The 20,445-nt window shown below is 34.2% G+C and overlaps 1 protein-coding gene and 2 pseudogenes across 3 annotated transcripts; 1 reads left to right on the top strand and 2 right to left on the bottom strand.

The window, feature by feature from the left end:
* Positions 1-2,948: 2,948 nt before the first annotated feature.
* On the bottom strand, positions 2,949-15,669 carry LOC149540466 (uncharacterized). Of its 2 annotated transcripts, none has more exons than XM_089801576.1 (4): positions 15,253-15,669; positions 14,810-15,120; positions 14,530-14,705; positions 2,949-3,045 (listed from the first exon to the last, which is right to left on the bottom strand). In XM_089801576.1, exons 2-4 carry the CDS (start codon positions 14,944-14,946, stop codon positions 3,011-3,013), a joined length of 348 nt encoding a protein of 115 aa, XP_089657702.1. In that variant the 5' UTR covers positions 14,947-15,120; positions 15,253-15,669; the 3' UTR covers positions 2,949-3,010. The 2 variants fall into 2 exon arrangements, with proteins under 2 accessions (XP_089657702.1, XP_089657701.1); XM_089801575.1 differs by lacking the exon at positions 2,949-3,045 and adding an exon at positions 13,491-14,221 and having other exon boundaries at positions 15,253-15,667.
* Positions 9,701-13,373, bottom strand: LOC149540467 (uncharacterized; annotated as a pseudogene). The gene is made up of 4 exons (XR_016356133.1): positions 12,639-13,373; positions 12,228-12,515; positions 10,539-12,111; positions 9,701-10,431 (listed from the first exon to the last, which is right to left on the bottom strand). The product of XR_016356133.1 is annotated as an uncharacterized LOC149540467 (transcript).
* LOC149540465 (formate--tetrahydrofolate ligase pseudogene) lies at positions 15,546-17,643 on the top strand (annotated as a pseudogene).
* Positions 17,644-20,445: the final 2,802 nt, after the last annotated feature.

Raw genomic sequence — 20,445 nt, 5'->3', positions numbered from 1 at the left:
TCTCTTTATTACCAATTTAGAGTTGTGACACGATACGGTTATTTGATATGATCACATGAAACATGTTATCTCTTTGGAGGAGATGGTTTAGATCATGATGTTTTCTGTGGAGTTTTGCATGGAGTGATTGATTACAAGTTCTTGTGGATACTTGAAGACTTAGGTGAGGCTAGAGTTCTCTTGAGATGAGAGACATGTTGTTGAGATGTATACTCTTGATGAGATTTCAACAAAAAGTCTAAGGAGCCTACACCTTTGTTGGATGCGAGTTCAATATAGACCTATGACGAGATTGTTCTTGGATAAGTCACAGGGTGACTTGCATATCTTGGATGAGAATTCTCATTCCCCGCTCTTGGTCTACTCGACAATTTATCACTTGAAAGGTACTACTCAATGTTACTTTTAGGTGCTTTATCTCTTCTTTCATATTCGTGGATCTTGAGTTGTAGTTAGATGGTTTTGGAGGATTCATTGTGAGAGATGGATAACATTATTATCTCCTTGAGGTGTACTTTCATTTATGATGACAATATGAGATGGTAGTGGGCTAATTTCCTAAAATGGGAAATTGGGTTGTTTGATCTTCGTTTAGAGGCTTACATCCATGTAGATTCATGATATCATGTTATGTTTGATCTCTTGAGGTTGAATGGTTTTGGATGTTGTTGTGGATTTTCTCTTGGGGTTGTGAAGGAGATCATACTTGGTATAGCTGACATTTAGAAGGACATGTTACATGCTTATGATTTGTAGTTTCTTTCTTTGCTCTTGGTTATCTTCTTGGATGTTCTGGTTTACATAACATTGTTTTTGAGATCTGTTTGGAGCTATGGTGGTTGCTCTTTTGTGGTTCCTTTATCTCTTTTCTTTGTTGGATGTGGAGAACATGGGAGAGTTGTGGAGACTCGATGAAATAGATGTTTCTTGCAGTTTTTTTGCTACAGGATTTGAATATCTTTGTGGATGGTCTTTGGTACTACATGGTTACACTTTCTTTGTGTTTTTATTAGTCGACTCAATATGCTTTTGATTTTTTAGATTCGACATTACCCATGCAGTGGGAGTTCTCGTATGTGTTTGATCTTCATCGATTGGTTTGCACATAGAGCTTGAGGTTGTAGTTTATGGATTGGTTATGTTGCTGGCATGAGTTTTTTGGTGTTGGATACCTTCGAGGTATGGGTGATTGGATGAGTTAGCATTTACTATGGATATTATTTTCAGTCTTGTGGGTTTATCAATTGGATTGGGCCAATCAATTTGGTTGTTGTTCTGGTTGATGTTTTATCCTATTTTCTAGAGGATGACTTCACAATTTTGTTGGGCTAAGAAGTTGTTGTTTTTGATGTTTCTGTGTAGCTCATGAGCATAGTGGAGTGGTGGCAATGTGTGTATCCTTTGTTATCACATGGATCTTATGCTTGTGTTATTTGGACAACTATCTAGTAGGAGCACGAGAGCATATATTATGATTTATGTTGTTTCATGGATGGCTATGATGATATAATTTCATCAGTTTGAATCTTGTAAGATCTTTTTCAAGTGGGAGATTGTTGGGATAAGGTGACTCAGCCTTACCACGATTTATTGCTTTATTTGTGCTTTCTTGGAAAGTTGCTAAATGAAGTTGGATTCTTCCACAAGAAAAGACTTGGAGTAGAAAAATAGAAAGCTTCTATTTTTTGGTATTTTATTCTCTTATGTTTTGTTTTATGCAAAGGTTGTTGATAATGAAGTTTCTAAAATAATTTGTAGATGCATTAATGTAGACACTTTAGAAATTGTTTCCTCTTTTATGAAAACTCTGTAAGTACAAAGCATTGTTGTAGAGAATTGAGAGAGAGATGAGAAGTTATTTGCATAGGGTTATGCTGCCAGATTTTCTCTAGAATGGAGCAAGATGTAAATCTTCATGTGAAGGCTAAAAATGTATCGTAACTTGTTGCTGAATAATACATTAGCTTGATGGTTTGGAGGGTGGGGTTTTTTACCTAGAAAGGTTTTCCCCGCGCATATCTGTGTTCTCTATTCTATCTCATTCTTCTAGTTTTATGATTGTAGAATAATAATCTGTATGTCATAATGCTGCTGAAATTTATTTAAGTTGGTAAATTGCAATCACTTTCCTTTAAGTTTTAATTGTGGGAAATCAACTATGTCTATTTTCGCTTTTATGACATAGTAGTATGCACTTAAATTTTCATATTAGAAGTTGTACAAGGAACTATTGTATACAGGATGTGCATATTGATCTCAGATGACTTTTTTGGGTGCTCTCATTTCCCTTTAGAAACTAAAATTTTATTGATAGGTTGGATCAGACTTTAATGATTTATAATTTTGTTAAAACCTAAATGTCTAAAGAGGTACATATAACAATAAAAACATAGTCCTAAAATCAAAGTTAAATTGTAATTGATTTCTGAAAGACTTTTACACAACTACCAAAACAAGTACAAATGGGAAAAAATTATGATAAGTCTTTTCTACATTTAATGAGGATAGTTTTATCCAACTACAAGAACTTATAATGGAAAAAATCAATATTTGCACTTCACTCATTCTATAGAATCAAAAAATCAATACTTGCACTTCACTCATTCTATAGAATCAACAATTAGGAACATGAAATAATTTTTTGAATTAATAGTGTAGAGTCAAATTGTAATATATGTCATATAATGTTTGTACATTTACCTGAGACGTTCAAATCTAGAGTGGTGTCATTTAGGTAAATGATGTCCCACGGTCAAAATATGAATGCTTGATTAGTAATGTAACATGCATTATACAAATATAAGAAAAGTGCTAAAACACTATTGCAGTTGCATATAGTAAATTGCTAATTGCTAATATCAATACGAAAAGTAATATTACCTTCATTAAAGTAGTTGATGCTCAGACCTGCAAACATCTGTCTCCAACCTTGTACTCGAATAATGATAGCCAACTCTTTCAACATTCCATTTATTTGGGGTTCTACTAACTAAAGAGAAGTTGTATGGCCTTAACTAACTAGCATTCTTTGTACCTGAGCATGACCTAGCAAAAGAAAAGTGGAAATAACATGATTCACAAGGGCTATACACTTTATGTCTTTCGATAAAGATCATTATTCTAGATTTAAAATTTGAAAAAAAATATTGTTGAATTTTGATGTCAAACCATCTATATTCTTTACATAGAGAATCAAATAAAATCATCAAAATGTACCTGCATTTACCATCTGACAACATCTGCTCACCACAAACCTGAGAAGGTGTGACAAGCAAGCTTCATTGCAATAGATGTTTGATGTTCCATAGGCACATGCCTCTTAAAGTTTTCATATACATAAAATTTATGAAATATATTGTTGGATACAAATCTCAATGAAAGTGATGCATTAAGTTTTCGCTCAATACCATGGTTGAGTCAAGAATTTGTGTTTCTCTACTTCCCACTATGGTTCAGATGGAAAAACAAATTATTATTTTTTGCACTCTTTCCTCATACCCTACCATTCCAACTGAGATCCATTTTGAGAGTAATGATGGTCTGTCATGAATACAAAGTATAGAAAGCCATTTCCCTACGTAAGTATCAAAATCCTAATAGATCTAGGGTTCCTCAATGAATCAGGTAATCTAGGATTATGAATAAGTGATAATTTAAATGAATAATGAATCAAGTAATATAGGATTATGAATAAGTGATAATTTAAATGGATGATGTAATCTAGGATCATCTAAGCATTGTGAAATGTTGACCTAACTCAACTAGACTGCATTACTGACAAATGCAGTCAGAGATGAAAGCGCTTCTTAGAAATTTTGCTAAGAAAATTGGGTCAGGACATTGTGCCCAAACTCTTTTTTTGGTCAGTCTATTTTGAATCACTATTAGATATATTATGTTTTTCAAGTATGTAAAAAGTAAGGCCAAGGCTATTCTAATCATTTTGATGTACCAACGTCTAGAACACTATTCTCTTTTCATACCTATGCCATCTTCATTAGGGATTCATTCAATAAATGATCCTCTTACACAAATTAAAGCTAGATAAAAATGCATACCCTAAATAATCAATTTCCCATGAAAACAATAGACTGCTTCTAAAGAATTGGGAATTTTTCAATGCCATAGCTCAAATTGGCTCCTTAATAAACATATATAACTTTTGAGCCTTTTGCAAAATCGTCTTGAAATCCAAGATAAAACTGTGCATTTTACTCAATTTTGTAAAGATAAAATCAAGGTAGGAAAAACATATACGGAGGCCATGCCCATACCTGCAAATTATCAGCTGAATTTGACCACTAATTAGCTCAGCTCCGCACACCCATCTATCTTCAAAGAAATGGATACATTTAAGATAGTATACATTTGACTAAGCATGGTCATCTCTGGTTCACATTAGTTTTGATTTGAGATGTTGATAGACTTGTAGATTGAATAAAAAGATCTGGTATTAATAGAGCCATGCAATCTGCCAATTTAACATTAAGCCACACTACAAAATGCTACTTTCCTTTGAGCTTTTTCCTTGCTAGAGCATTGATTAAAAATGCAATCGCCAACAAAGAAATCATGCCGTAAAATCTTCCAAGGCAATCCAAGGGAAAATGTTCTGTAGATGCCAAGTGTTTTGTCGGACCTACAGGTACAACAATTCCCAGGAGACGACACTTTCTAAAATTAAATGATCTATACCTACAAGGATTGTCAGATTGTTTTATCCACCTCCTCTAATCTCATTGTATGTGCCTTCTCTAGCCTCGTAGGTTGTATTTTTTCTCTGTCAATCTACCATCAGCCAATGAAATTGTTGAAAAATATTTTTAACAACTGTTAGCATTAACTAATGAGCAAATTTGATTGATTGAACATATTTGATTGATTGAACATAGTATAAAATAGATTTGTTAAGAAAGCAGAATGGTAATTGGTCTATCTGCAATAGTAACTGCCATGGTAGGAACTAATAATAAGAAAATCTTCAATCATTTCACATTATATCATTGCGCATTGTGGGAAATCGAGCATAACCCCTGCCAGACCTATGGAAGCTTTCTGAGATTTTTGCCACAGGGATTATCATTAGGAGTTTCTTGGAAATGATAACTAACATATTTTTTTGGGTACCGTACAAGATAGATTTTCTGTCGGATTTAACTTGTCTGCAGTGCTACAAAAAGGAATAAAAATCTTGATAAATGATTTTTTTTGGGGTTGATTAGGCTTCTCTTCTAATTTTCACTAAGAACATTCGGTGTTTCAAATCCTCATATTCTTAGGGAAGGAAATATTAGAATAGATCAAAATATACTAATCAAGAGAGAATGGAAGTATCCCTTTCATTCATATTTCAGTTAATTGTAGATGGGCGCGTCTAAGTATAATATTGGAAAAGTGGAAATAGCTAGAATCTTCAACAATAACAAGGGAAATATGTAAATATTAAATTCAACTACCAACTATATGGTAGAATCTTAGCCTATCTATTTTTCACAAATATATTTCATTATTCCATCTTTGACAACATTGGTTGAATTCTATGAATCTTATAATTGAGGCTATCTAACACGTACAAGTAGTGCACAAATTAGGCTAGTAGATTATTGAATTCTATAAGGAATTAACATGTCAACTTAATTAATTCCACATTTTTCATATGAGTCCTTCTTGGTTGATAATTGTCATACCCATGAAAAGAGTTAAATAGTAGTTCTTAGTAGTTCTTGTCTTAAATCAAATAAACATTATGTTACATAGTTTGATAAATGATATTCTTAATAAAGAAGAGTAGTCCAATTGCAACAAGGCACCTTTGTTTATTTAGTTGCATCCTCTTTTGTCACTGATTGATCCCTTAGAAATTAATAATACTTATTATTAGGTATGTAAAACCTAAATCATATTCTATAATTATAGATAGATAATTTCTATAATTATAAATGGACAAATGATATTCCTAACAAAGAAGTGTACTTATATATACTTTCTAAACTATATTAGTAGCACTTTCTAATGGAAATTTAGTGCGAGTTTGTAAAAAAGGAGTCCTATAACAATAAAAAAAGCTCAGCCAATCACATATAAAATAAATAAATAATTTAATATAAATACTCGCTTTAGATAAAATTACCATATTACCTATGACAAGTAATATTGTAACTTATTTATAATATAATATATTACTATTATATGATATATATTATATAATAACATCTTTTAAATATTTTAAATAAAAATACCTATTTATACCATATAAATATTTTAAGTTTTAACAAAATAAATATTCTATATATATATATATATATATATATATATATATATATATATATATATATATATATATATATATATATATATATATATATATATATATATATATATATACATAAAATTGTTAATAGAAATGTTTACACAATTAAATAGTTTTATTAGTTTTGTCTATTTATAGGGAGACTATAGTTTTCATATGCTTCTTTACAATTAATCAATATTTTGAAAATTGTGATCAAATCATTTAACCTAAGGTCTCCTAAAATAATTCTATTAAAACATAATTTTATGTATTTATTTTTGTTTTATGATTGTCTATGGCTAGTTTTGTTGGTAGTTTTTTTTGTTTTAAGTTTAACAAAATTGAAAAAAATATCAAGAGTCCACGTGCCTAAAATCATAAACAGGTGGAAAGCTTAAAATAATTCATGTGGCTAGGTGTGCTTCAATATTGGGTAGATGTAAACCTCAAAATAACGTGGTTGGATATGCTTCCACATTTTGCATTCATAATATCTATATCTTTTAAGTTATTTGGTGGAAGCACTACAGGTGATTAATAAAGAAAAACAAAGAAAGGAAATTAGAAATATGATAGCATGGAATGGTGGAGTTTATAGTGGGAGTTGGGCATGTAATAAATGTTGTTTCCTTTTGATGATATCAGTTCTTAGAATGACACAAAGTGCAATGGGGAAGAATCTAGAGCTGTTGTAACTTTGTTGTAGGTATGTTTCCATTACACTTGGTGTTATTATTGCCAGGTTGGAACTAACTAACTTTAACTAATGAGAGATCATCAGATGGGACATGAGATAAGTAGTAACAAAAACCTCCAAATTATAGTGTCTGATGTTGCAATCCAATTCCAATGTCCATTCTTTAGTATCTAAGGAATAAAAAATAGTATCAAATGTAAGTTATAATTTATACTACCACTTTCCTAATAAATAGTACAACTTTTAAAAGTATTGAGAGACTTGCTAGGAATATGGGTGGTTTGAATCTTGATAGTCTAATATAATCATGTCCAAAGGAGGAATTCTAGGTTGGCAAAGGGAATATAGTAGGAATGAAGATTGATTAAAGCTATTAATGCTAATGTAGTACTTCAAACTTCAATAAACAAAGTTCCTTTCAAATGCAGCATATTTTGTACAAGTGTGTTCTCCACTATCTTCTTTCTACTACTCATTTTGGGGTAGCCAACTATTGTTTTTGTTATCCCTTACATGATTTTATTTTTGTAATTTTGATAACTTCAATTTTTGAACATCATATGTATTGTTTCTCAAAGAAAAAGAGTTTTTAACTTTTTTTTCATTAGCAAAGCATACTTTTTTGACACAAGTTCAAAAAATTAACTAGAATAAGTAGTATTAACATTAAATAATTCATCTAGATTGTATATCAATTATAGTCTTAAATATCGTAGTTGAGGAATCCAATTGTTCTCGATCTAAATGTAATTACTCGGCAAATTCTTCTATTGTGGATGAAAATAATAAGGTTTCCAAAAGAAGAGTGCATTGAACTAAACATGAAATAGTGGTATAGGGTCATAAAATGCAGTCATATTCTAGTGAACTGGAACTTTAAATTTCCCAATGAAGAATCTGAAATTACAATATCAAATCACTTCTGTACTGTATGATTATACGAAAAAACTTCAAAAAAATCCAAAGATCAAATCACAAAAAAAAATAAAGATCAATAATAATCAAATACAATTCTAATTCTAATGTTTCTACCAAGAGTTTTCCTGATTTCTAATAATCAAATCAAAGTGCAATATATGCAAACAAATGATTTTACATATTTTAAAAATTTAGATCCCATAAAACCCTAATTTTACTACAAACTGATTACATGGTGAAAGTTGTTGATTGCCAAACATAAATATTTGTAATCAAATAATACCTAAAAATTTACCAATGTAGGATAGGCTTTGTCTATGCATACTATTCTAAATTCAGAAATGCTCATAGTACTGGTACATCTGGTTATTTATCATATCCATCAATGTAATTTTTCTCATTTTCTTTAGAGGTGTAAACATTCTAAATTGCACAAATGAGCACAATCTTAAATAACCAAAGTGCATCCCACTAGTAATAGGAAAGGCACATGTGAAGTCACTAGCATTTAACCACCTTCTATACAAGGCTATTTTAAAAATAAATCTGAAGTGCTTAGCCACAACAAATGGCATTCGTGTTTAGACATTCATGTTTGGAGCAATCATCATTACCATATCTCAAGTAATGGAAGACATTGCAAAATGACGCAGCAAAGAAAAATACCAACAGAAGGAATAGCATTGCATACATGCACAAATAGTTTGTGTCTATTTTTCATATACAATTAATATGATCATCTTTACTATCTACACTTTGCAATGGTAAAAATATATTTATGATCAATTTATTTATAGGTAAGAACTAAACAATATTTTTAATATCGCATTCATAAAATAGAAACACATGGTAAATTTAAAAGTGAAATGCAATTGATCATAACAAGAAAGGAAAATCTATTAGGAAAAATCTAACCATTAATGTGCTTGTTTGAAAAATAGTTTTAATATCTCACTTATAAAGTAGAAACAAACTAAAAAGTATGGAAGGTAAATGTAAAAGTGAAAGAATTCAGCTATTAATATACTTGTTCTGAATTAAATACATTATCTCAATTCCGATATCAATGTTACTATTAAAATATTCAAAAACCAATTTTAAAATCAAGAAACACCAATCTATAAACAAATTTTCTTTTCCTTTATTTTTAACAATTCATAAATAATGTGTAGTGAAGATTTAGGGAACTGCCAAAGAGTCGTCTCATTGTTCAAACTTTGAGATGCTTTTCAATATGCTAGAGACATTTATACTACAAAATCATTTTAGACGAACATGTGAATCTAATTAAATATCATAGTATCAAAGAAAGATCTAATTTTAATAAATTCTGACAAAAACACTATTAAATAGAGATGTAATATAAATGGAGTGAATACTATTTGGAAAACTATACCTTTAACTTTTGATCTAAGAAAAGATGGATCCTCTAATTTAGTCTGGCACATGTGTCTATTTTGAATTTGCTTCAAAATGAGGTATTGTATTGGATTCTAGTACACTACTAATAGTCACGCAAGAGATTTAATGCTTTGTTAGGGGTGAGTAATCTGGTGTCCCATGGGGGGACTTGGGCTCTATATTTAAGGAGCTGGAGGTCCCATGATAATATTTTTGTGGAGCTAAAGCTTCATTTGGAATCTTTTCCTATTAACTAGGAGCTCCTACTTTTTAGTTGAGCGGACACAAAAAAGGCGGCTGGAAATAGCCCCTACTGTTTAGGGAAGAACTCTGCCACTTGGCAAGAACCTACCCTTCATTTTCCCTCCAAATTGAAATCATCTTACCAAAAATTCTAAAAACAACAATTTATATTTTTAATATTTCCTTCAATTTAAGAGCTAATTTTTTTAAGCAGATTTATATGTAATGCCCATAGGACCACTCCCCTTTAAATGTTCTTAAAAAAGCTCAGCAGCACCCACTCTATTTTTAAGCAAGCGGGTGCCCATAGGACCTCAGCCTAATTGCTCAGAAATGTTTTCGTACTCGGATTCTGCAAGTTTGATGTCGGGGAAAATGTAATCGTGGAAATGACATTGATGCTGAAGCCGCCTCCTTCCCTGTTTATTCACATGGGCTGACGTGATCACAATAAAATTTCCAAGACCATAACGGTCATCTCTGAAAGCTCTGCTGTAATCTCTCCACACGGAATAGGCGAAGGATAGCCTCGCCCTGTTGTCAGGAGCCATCCAAGCAACACTGCCGCTGGGCAGATGTGGGAGAGCTTCCCTCACACGCCTCTCTCTTTCCTCCCACGACCCTCCCACGTCCACAAATATCATCTGCCCACCCTCCCAAGCAACCACCTCCATCCACTTCTTCTTCACCGCTTCCCAACATCTGCTATTTGCTGAAGCTGAATATCTCACATCCCTCTCCTTTAACAACATCCACATTTTTCCCCGACCTGCCGGACTGGGCGATTCCCCGAGCTGCCCATTCTCATCAATATGCACCAATTTTGACTCGCTGTGAAAAAAATACTCTACTCATCACATCCGCGCATGGGTACAAATAACTCTGCAATGCAACGAAGAAACTCAAATTAAAAGCAACGATGAGAAATGATAAACAGAGAAATAAATTTCTTAGTTCGAATTCGAGCACAAGGGAATATATAACAACGAAATTACCAGTCTTGGTCCTTACTCCACTACCGCTAAGGAGTATTGCCACTTCGCTTGTTCCCACCGCTTTTTCAACATAGGGCTCTTGTGCATGTCCACCATCATCAGTCCCTTCATCTTGGCTAACTTCTCCATTGTATCTTCCTCCAATTGACAACACTCTGAAGCCTTCACAGCAACTAGTGAAATCACCAGAGAGGCTCTGTAATGCACTGCATCCATGTATGCTCACATATTTTAAACTCTTTAGCTGACCAAAATTTTGGGGTAGGTTCATGAGCTTCTCACAGTCTTGCATCTCCAAATGCTCGAGAGAAGCTAGGCTTTCAATACTTTCTGGCAACAAAGATAGTTGTGCACATCCAACTAAATATAGATATATCAAACTATGTAAATCACCACATCTGTGTGGAAGGCTCATTAAGCTAGAACAATAGCTTAAATCTAAATTCTTTAAAGAAGATAAATTACCCACAGTGTCTGGAAGGCTCACCAAACTGGAACAACACTTTAAATTCAATATCTCTAAAGAAGATAAATTACCCACACTGTCTGGAAGACTCTCCAAATTGGAACAACACTTTAAATTCAACTCCTTTAAAATAGATAAATCACCCACACTGGCTGGAAGGTTCACTGAGCCAAAACAAGACTTTAAATTCAACTCCTCTAAAGAAGATAAATTACCCACACTATCTGGAAGAGTCACCAAGCTGAAACAATCGCTTAAATCTAACTCCAATAAAGATAAATTATCCACAGTGTCTGGAATGCTCAGCAAATTTGAACACTTCCTAACCTCTAACTCCTTTAAAGAAGATAAATTACCGACACTACTAGGAAGGCATTGCAAGCTGGGAAAGATAAGTTACCTACACTGTCTGGAAGTCTAGCCAAACTAGAACAAGAGCCTAAATTCAACTCTGTCTGGAAGGCTTGCCAAGCTGGAACAACCACTTAAATCTAACTCTTTCAAAAAGGATAAATTATCCACAGCATGTGGAATACTCAGTAAACTTGAACGCTCCCTTAAATTCAACTCCTTTAAAGACGATAAATTACCCATATTGTCTGGGAGGCTCACTAAACTGGAATAATCAAACAAGACCAACACTTTCAAAGAAAATAAGTTACCTACACTGTTTGGAAGGCTCACCAAGCTAAGATAATAACTTATATTCAATTTATTTAAAGAAGATAAATTACTCACACTATCTGAAATGTTCAACAAGCTGGAACAAGAGTATAAGTTTAATTTCCTTAAAGAAGATAAGTTACACACTGTCAGGAAGGCTTGTCAAGCTGGAATAACCACTTAAATCCAACTTCTTTAAAAAGGGTAAATTACCCACAGTGTCTGGAAGCCTCACCAAGCTAGAACAAGAGCCAAGATCCAACTCTTCCAAAGCAAGTAGATTGCTAATGGTTTCAGTCGGGCTATCGAACCCACCACAGCAATTCAATATTAGAGAAGACAAAGATTGAATTTGGGGAAAAGCAGTTGTGAGATTAACAGATTCAGCTTGAAATATGTAGATATATTTCAACAAAGGTGGGATGACGTCCGGCATCTGCAAAACAATTACACATTTTCGACATATCAATTTAATTTATATAAATAAACTAAAGGAATTTTTCATTTTCGAAAAAGGAAAATAGAGAATTAGGCAAGGACTGTAGAGTTTGCCTCACAAAATTTGTCGCCAGCGAGCAAAAGGAATGCTGCTAATTTCGGATGTTTACTGACATCCATCAATGAATAATTATCAATGTTGAGCTCGAGAAACCTTAGATTTCCAAATGTTCCTTTGCATTTTCCATTTACTATTCTTGTGAATTCGATCAAGCTCAAAACTCTTAAGGATCCCATCTTGTTGAGATTATCTGCTTCTATCTCGAATGCTTCCAGATGTAATGCTTCCATCTCCGATTCTACATCCCCTTGAAGATAAATTCCCTTCGTTTTCTTTATCCTCTGCAAATTAAAATGTTTGTGAATTCAAATAATAGAAAACTAATTTTTACATCCGAAAATGTAGAGAGAGAGAGAGAGACAAAATCTAGAAATCTGGTGATGACTAAAACAAAATGCACTTACTTCTTCATCTTGCAGAACATAAATGAGAGATTCTAAATCAGTGATTTTCTCCCCATCTGTTGGCTGTAGCTTTTTTCCTCGCGCTTTCACAATATCGTGAACATTCACCCTCCCTTCATCTGTCCTGTTAACAAGAGTAGCTCTTTCAAGCTCTTCAAATTCAGCCGCTCCAACACTAGAGACCACCAGTGGCAGGCACCGGTTACAAAAGAAGAATACAATGTCAAGAAATCCCTCTTTACACGAGGCTTTCAATCGGCTAAATACAAAATCCACCATACGCTCACTCAACTCATCCTCCTCTCCCTCTAGCAGCTCTGCCTTGAGATTTTTTACTACATCCTTACAAGCTTTAACACTTTTTGCATGCTCACGTAATCTCGGCCCTGCCATTGTCAATACCAGTGGAATTCCCTGGCATATTTTGAGGAGGCCACTAATATCTATTGTGGGATCAAAACTTGTGTGGGCACTATCTAAAGCCAACTCACACAAGAGTTCTTGTGCCTTTTCTTGTGGAAGACAAGATATCAGATAAGGACATCGTTCAACTCCTTGCTGTAAAAGTATACGAGTCTCATTCAGATTCCTTGTGGTAAGAAGAGTCCTGCTCTGTGCTGGAAGTGACGCAAGGTCACGAATAGGCAGGAGTCTTTCCAGATCAGTTTGCTTCAATGCATTGTCAATAAAAATGAAGACAGGCTCAGAAGAGCGCTCTGTAAAACATGTGGACAATTATTCCTGACCTTGTTGGAAGAATTAATTTCTATCCGACAACTATTGTCGGCAGCCCAAACCAGCACCGTCCACATTAAAAGCAGACAAACAGCAGCATACAGCCGCCCAAGTTCATTTCAGAATCAGTCTTCAACTACAAGTAGTTGCATATATTAATTGATATAGATTAATATTATATGTCATGCAATACATGTGTTTGATATTCTAGAGAGTTCTCAGACCTCTATAAATAGAGGCATTATGTAAGGATTTTAGTATCAGATGTTTATCTGATCATGGTGGATCAGTAGAGCCCATTTTGGGTTTCTCATGGTGGATCATGAGTGGATGGAATGCTGTAGCATTCTATGGATTTGTAATAGATTTCAGATATGTTAATGAGTATGAAGTGCTGTAGCACAACTTGATGTCTTTGTGTTTGTCTTTGATCCACTCTATCCTACTCTGTGCTGGAAGTGACGCAAGGTCACGAATAGGTAGGGGTCTTTCCAGATCAGTTTGCTTCAATGCATTGTCAATAAAAATGAAGACAGGCTCAGAAGAGCGCTCTGTAAAACATGTGGACAATTACTCCTGACCTTCATTCAAGTTCCTCAAGTTAAGTTTACGGTCATAAAGGTCTTCTAAAATTTGTTGTTGTAGAGTTTTGAGATCAGCCTCTGAACTATTCTGTTGCATATCAACTCAACAATGTTTGTAGTTTGTAAGATCAAGATTGCTGAAAACTGTACTGGCTAAAGTAGTCTTTCCCATTCCACCTTGGCCATAAATAACCACCACTTTAACTGATTTACCTTTCATATCTAGGAGCTCAGTAACATAATTTCTCGCTTCTTCAATTCCAACTATAAACCCAATATTAATTGATTAGGAGTTATGCTTAAATTAAGAAACAAACTACTTACACATCTGCATAACTTAATTTTGGAAAAACGAAAAAATACAAATAGATAATACTTCAAAGATTAGTTCTTCACTCGTCAGATCACCAGTGGAACATTTTCCATAAACAAAAGAATTTCTAGAACAAGTCAATTGAATCAATTTGAAGGTTTAGGTTCGCCAAAAGATTATTTTCTTATTATAAATTTTGTTTCTTATTTAGATTAATTGAGCATAACCACAAAAACCCAAATAAGAGAGAAATGAGTACCTGCTTTATGAGATCTTCCCTGGGAGGGAGGCAATGTCTCTGGAATTCTACTCAAAACTTCTTCAGTCTTTTCCAGCACAGTCATTATCGCTCCCAGTGAGAGCTCCGAGTACTCATGCCCAATCTGTGCTTGTAAACTCCACAAATCATCAGCCGCAACCGGAGCAGCGAAAAACCTACTTACCGGTCAAAAGTAAATAAAGATTTATTGTCATAGAAGAGTCCAAATACAAACATCACATGAGAAAGGAAAATTAGAAATGCATGAAATTGATTTTACTTGGAAAGAGGATGAGATTGCATTTGAGATATGCAGAGGAGGGAGGCTTCTACAATGAACTGGATGACCCTATTCAGCTTCTCTCTATCATCCAAATGATGATCCAACTTCTTGATGTGTTTTGCAAGGTTACACATCTATTTAAGAAGTTGAATACATTGCTCTCTGTTGGAAGAAACTTGCTCTATTCTTTCCAACACAGAACTTAGAACTGAAAGCGCTATCCCCACCCACTGAATCTGCGCTGCTTGCTTTGAGACATCAATTATTAATTTCCGAGTTTCCCGGTTCAGAATTGGTACAATGTTGTCCTGCAGTCACAAAAATCGATAAAAAGTCAATACTTCATTCCTAGCATGCATCGGATCAAAAAGTTTAACGATGAGGAAATGGACTGCATGCATCGAAATCTTTTTCCCCAAAAAGGAAAATTGGTTAAATACCTTATGCCCATTAGATCTCTGCATTATATTCTTCAACAGAGTACCAGCAGAAGTAATGGAATCAGCCACTCGATTCGTCTTGGAAAGAGAGGCAATTGAATTAGTGCTTCCCTTGTCAAAGACATTTAAGAGAATCGGATCTTCTACTTTGATCAGATTCTCGATAACATCTTGATAATGTTGCCCGGGAGCAGAGGACGAGCAGCATGAGCAGGAGCTGTTGCCCATTTTCCTCTTGCTCTAATTTTTGAAAGAGGAATGCGAGTGACAAAATTGGACAAGATATAACTGAAATGGTCAGAGGAGATGGACAGGCTTTTAGAGATTATTTTCTCTGTGGTCTGTACAAAGAGCATCTTCCTACAACTGGCCGACAAAAGTCTTTGCAATTTAAAAATTGATTGCATCCGACGGGCTTCATATTATGTTTAACCACGGTTGTGCCAGCTACTACGTCTTTTTATTAAAATTTGTTTCTCACTAACAACATATTGTGTGGGACAAGACTCCGTCATGAAGTCGTTCATATTGTGACTGCCTTCCTCAACGAATTCCTCGCTTGATTATGAGTTTAGAAAACTATAATCAATTGAAATAACAAACTAATATTGATTAAATAATAAGTCTTTGGGAATCTTGAAAGATTAACATATATATTTTCTAGCGAAACGCTGCGTTCTTTATCTAAACTATTGAAATTAATTAGTGGAGGGTAACTATTGAAATTAATTATTGGAGGGTAGCTAGTCATGACTCTGGTTTTTTCTTTTTGTTTTTATGTTGTTGGTTACTATGAACTGGTCATTCTATGGGATTTTACATTATATGCTTGTTGTCCGGATATCAAAATTGTCTCATTTCCTCCTTTTTTTTGAGCTATGGTTATTCTTAGAATATGCCTCATTTTAAGCATTAAAATGGTGACTTACTCTCAAAGTTTTTGAGAAATTTCGCCCTTCAAATATCTTCGGCTCATTCTCAGCTCCGTCCAACACTTAAATTTTTAAAATCTGGCTCCCGAGTTGAAAATTCTCACTGGTTAATAGAAGGAATCAAAATACATATTTTCAAGTTGATCATTAACCATTAACCTCTAAAAAGGTTAAGGTTAATTGTCAAAACACGTATTTCACTTTAAAAGATTAACCATTAACCTCTTTATGAAAAGGTTAAGATAAGTTTGCAAAATTAACCTTTCAAAAGGTTAAGGTTTGGGGGTCAAAACACTATTCCGAACCAAATCATTAACCATTAACCTTTTTTAAAAAGAGGTTAATGTTTGAGTCCAAAACACATATTTTAAAGATAGTTATCAACCTACCTCCTTGCCCATTTGAAAAATGTTAAAAATTAAGAGGTTAATTAACCTTCATGAAAGTTGTTCTAAATGTTCGTGCCAAATGAAAAGAAGCAATGGCCACAATGCCAATGCTGGGGAATAGATAAAGAATGTTGAACAACCGAGAAAAACATGATTGACGGGCCCATAGCCAATTTGACCATGGATAAAGCATGTAATTTGCTTAACCAAGTTTTTTTTTTTGTTTCGCCAACAAGATTGCGCTAAGCTACTAGGTCCAAAAGGATATGTTGTGATAGAAGCAGGGTTTGGTGCTGATATTGGTATAGAGAAGTTCATGAATATAAAGTGCAGATACAATGGTTTGAAGCCTCAATGTGTTGCTTTAGTGGCCACAATAAGAGCTCTCAAATGCATGGTGGAGGACCAAACGTGTCTGGAGGAAAGCCACAAGATCGTGCTTATGTAATAGAGAATGTAGCATTGGTTCAGGCAGGCTGTGTTAATCTAGCCAAGCACTTGGAAAACATCAAATCATATGGAGTTAATGTTGTTGTTGCTATCAACATGTTCACCTCTAACATAGAGGCTGAGGTCAATGCTATGAGAAATGCTGTAATAGAATATAGTGCTTTTGATGCTATTGTTTGTACACATTATGCACATGTGGAGCAGGAGCAGCAGAGCTTGGTGTTTTAGTTCAGAGGGCCTATGAGAAGCACAATAGATCTTTGCAATTTTTGTACCCTTTGAACATTAGTATCAAAGACAAAATTAATTTGATTGCCAAGTCATATGGAGCAACTGTAGTCGCATATTCAGAGCAGGTTGAGAATCAGATTGAAACATACACCCTGCAAGGGTTGTCTGGACTTCCAAAGACACAATATTCTTTTTCACATATTACTTCATTAAAAGGGGCTCCTTCTGGTTTTACATTACCAATTAGAGATGTAAGAGCTAGTGTTGGGGCAGGATTCGTCTATCCTTTGATAGGAACTATGAGCACAATGTCTGGGCTGCCTACATGACCGTGCTTCTTTGACATAGATGTAGACACTGCAACAGGAAGGGTCTAAGGTCTATCCTAGGGATGTGTAAAATATATTGTGGCTTTGTATGTGACACTCGAAATTCATTTCATTGGAACGCTAAGATGAACTAGGGTATGATCAATAGCTAAATTGAATAAAGGGCCATTTATTAGAATATTCAATCAATGCCAAGCACTGACGGTGGGTGTAGAGACAGATTGTAAAGTGAGCCTTGGAGCACATGGTCATAGGATACAAATTCAAGTGAAGAGTTGCGCGTTGAGGTAGGTCTAATAGAACCATATAATGAAGCATGGTGTGTTGTTGAATATTATGAAGCAAGTGGCACTATTCTCAGATTGTTACTGCAACACTTAAGCCCTGATAGCGAGCATAGAGGAAGAACATTAATTTGTCATGCAATACTATTCCGTAATTCAAGGGCTACTTAGATGCTTTTAGATGCTGGAGCTAATGCTGATTTTTACGTAAGATTAACAAATGGACATGAATTTCAACCTATTCACATGGCATTAAGAATGGGTTATCAAAGTATTTTAAAGTAGTTGATAGAACATGGATGTGATTTGAATGCATGGACAAAAAGTGGTGAGATTGCACTTATGTTGAGCATAAAATCTAACCACCTAGAATGCTTCAGAGAGTTGTTATATTTAGGAGCTGATTTGGGGCTTAAGAATAAGAAGGGGGAAACAACTATTAGCTTATATCTTACCCTTGGGAAGAGAGACCATTTTGAGAAGGTCATGTTGGATGCTACCCTAGCAAATTGCTTAAAAGGAGAAGGGTTTAAAGCTCTTCATTATGCTACATGATGAGAGAATATAAAAGCAATAGAGAAACTTGATGAAAAGGGGGATGTATGCTCATTAATAAGTGATGTAACTTGAATAAATCATTCAAATATCAAAGGGAGATCAACAATGATTTATTATTCAATCTTCCTCTCGAAATATGTAAGATCCAAATTTCAAGTCATATTGGGTTAATTTTGTAGAGGTCAATTAACCTCACCCAAATCATGTATTTGGGAAGTAGTTTTTAACCACAAAAGAGTAGTTGTTAACCTTAGTGTCTATAAAAGGGATCATTTTGGCTTTGTAATAAGACTTTTTGGATTTTAGAAAAAGGGAACACTATGCTAAAATTTTGATCAGAAGATGATATTTGGAAAGTGTGTACAAATTTTGTCTTTGTAATCAGAAATTGCTCTTAGGTTCTTGGTGCAAGAAAATAAAGGAATGTGCAATTTGAGTTCTCTCCTTCCAAATCTAAATTGTTAGAAATATTGATTCTCTTTGCAGTGAGCATTCTAATGGTATTGTGCAGATGTTTATGAATCTTTGGATCAACATTGTGCTAGTAATAGTTTTCAAGCGCAGATCTTGATTGTTCTTATTAATGGTTTTAAGTTAGTCTACGAAAGCTTTGAAGTCATATGGTGCACTCGTCATCAATGGCTTTCTATTGATCTTTTAAAGTTTGATTTCACTTTTATTTGAAAAACCTCAAAATTATATAAAACAAGGGAGCTACCCCTCTAAACGTAGAGGAAGGTTGCATATCAAGGGCCTATCCAACTATCATGAACAATTTGCCATGTAGACTCCATTGGGCCATTTTCAAGTGACAAATCTGTTTACCAACAAACTTTTGGTGACTCTGTTGGGGAGTGAAACAGGAAAGATTAATCAGTCACCTATGATGAAACAACATGGTATTGCCGCATGAGAATGTGCTTCTAGTTCTCTAGCTGAATCTTGGTTTCCAAGATGCGCAAGAAGATATTATTTTAGATTTAAACACTTTAGCCTCAAGGTGTAGACAAAGTACGCAACAATATCATCAAGTAAATCAAGTTCTAGAAGAAGAAGAAGAATTCAAAAAAATCTTGTGAAGAGCTCCTATTGGTGAAAATTTTGTAGCCATTGAAAGAATAGTTGCTATTCCAAGAAGAAATAGGCAAAATCTTGGTCACATCAAAGATCAAGTGAACAACAACCAGTAACATGGTTGATGAAAGGTACCTTCCCTTGAATGAAGGTTGGTGACTCTATTTAGAAGAGTGAATATTGGCGACTCTATTTGAGGTTCAAGTTCAAAACATGGTTTGGTACAAAGGGAAAGGGGAAAGTTATAGTGATAGTGACAGTGATGAGGAATACTTCTCATACTCAAAGAAACAAATCCCTAATGCACCTCTATAGGTAAATTTCTTGAAGAATTTCTATGGTGGCAGGAGGCTAGATCCTAGAATGGTTCATCCTTGCTAAAAAATGCACTTCATCTAAATCAACAATGAAGAATAATAAATGTATCTCTCATGCACCTTTGTCTAAACAAAATCAGATTTTTATTGATCCTAAGCAAGCTAGCTTCTTGAAGAGTTTCTATGGTGGGCTAAAAATAGACCTAGAAATTATCCATCCATCCTTGCTCCAAACTTTGCAAAAGATAGATGAAGAAGATGGTAAAGATAATCAGTTTTTCTCTCACAAGCCAAAATCATTTTTAAAAAGAAGTTCCACATGTGAGCATAATGAAGAACTTGATCAGAAAAATGATTCATGTGAATTGAGGATGGATAATGGTGGTAAAAAAGGTGTCCCCATGCCTACACCTATTGCTCATCAAAATCATACTTATGTTGATCCCAATCAGGTTGAGTTTTTAAAAAGCTTCTATTGCAATGCATGCCTAGATCCTAACAAAGTTCATCCTTCTTTACTTTAAACACTACAAGAACTTGAGAAAGAAAACCCATGCCATAATTATTTCCTTGGTAATAGAACATCTCCTGATCCAAATATTAGAAAGGAGTCATCTAGATCTACATGC

Source organism: Cupressus sempervirens, chromosome 9, assembly GCF_028749045.1.
Source record: "Cupressus sempervirens isolate cs-2001-9-10 chromosome 9, ASM2874904v1, whole genome shotgun sequence".
In the NCBI taxonomy this organism is placed as follows: Eukaryota; Viridiplantae; Streptophyta; class Pinopsida; order Cupressales; family Cupressaceae; genus Cupressus; species Cupressus sempervirens.
Note: the sequence above shows the minus strand (reverse complement) of the source record. Positions and strands in the feature narration are given on the sequence as shown.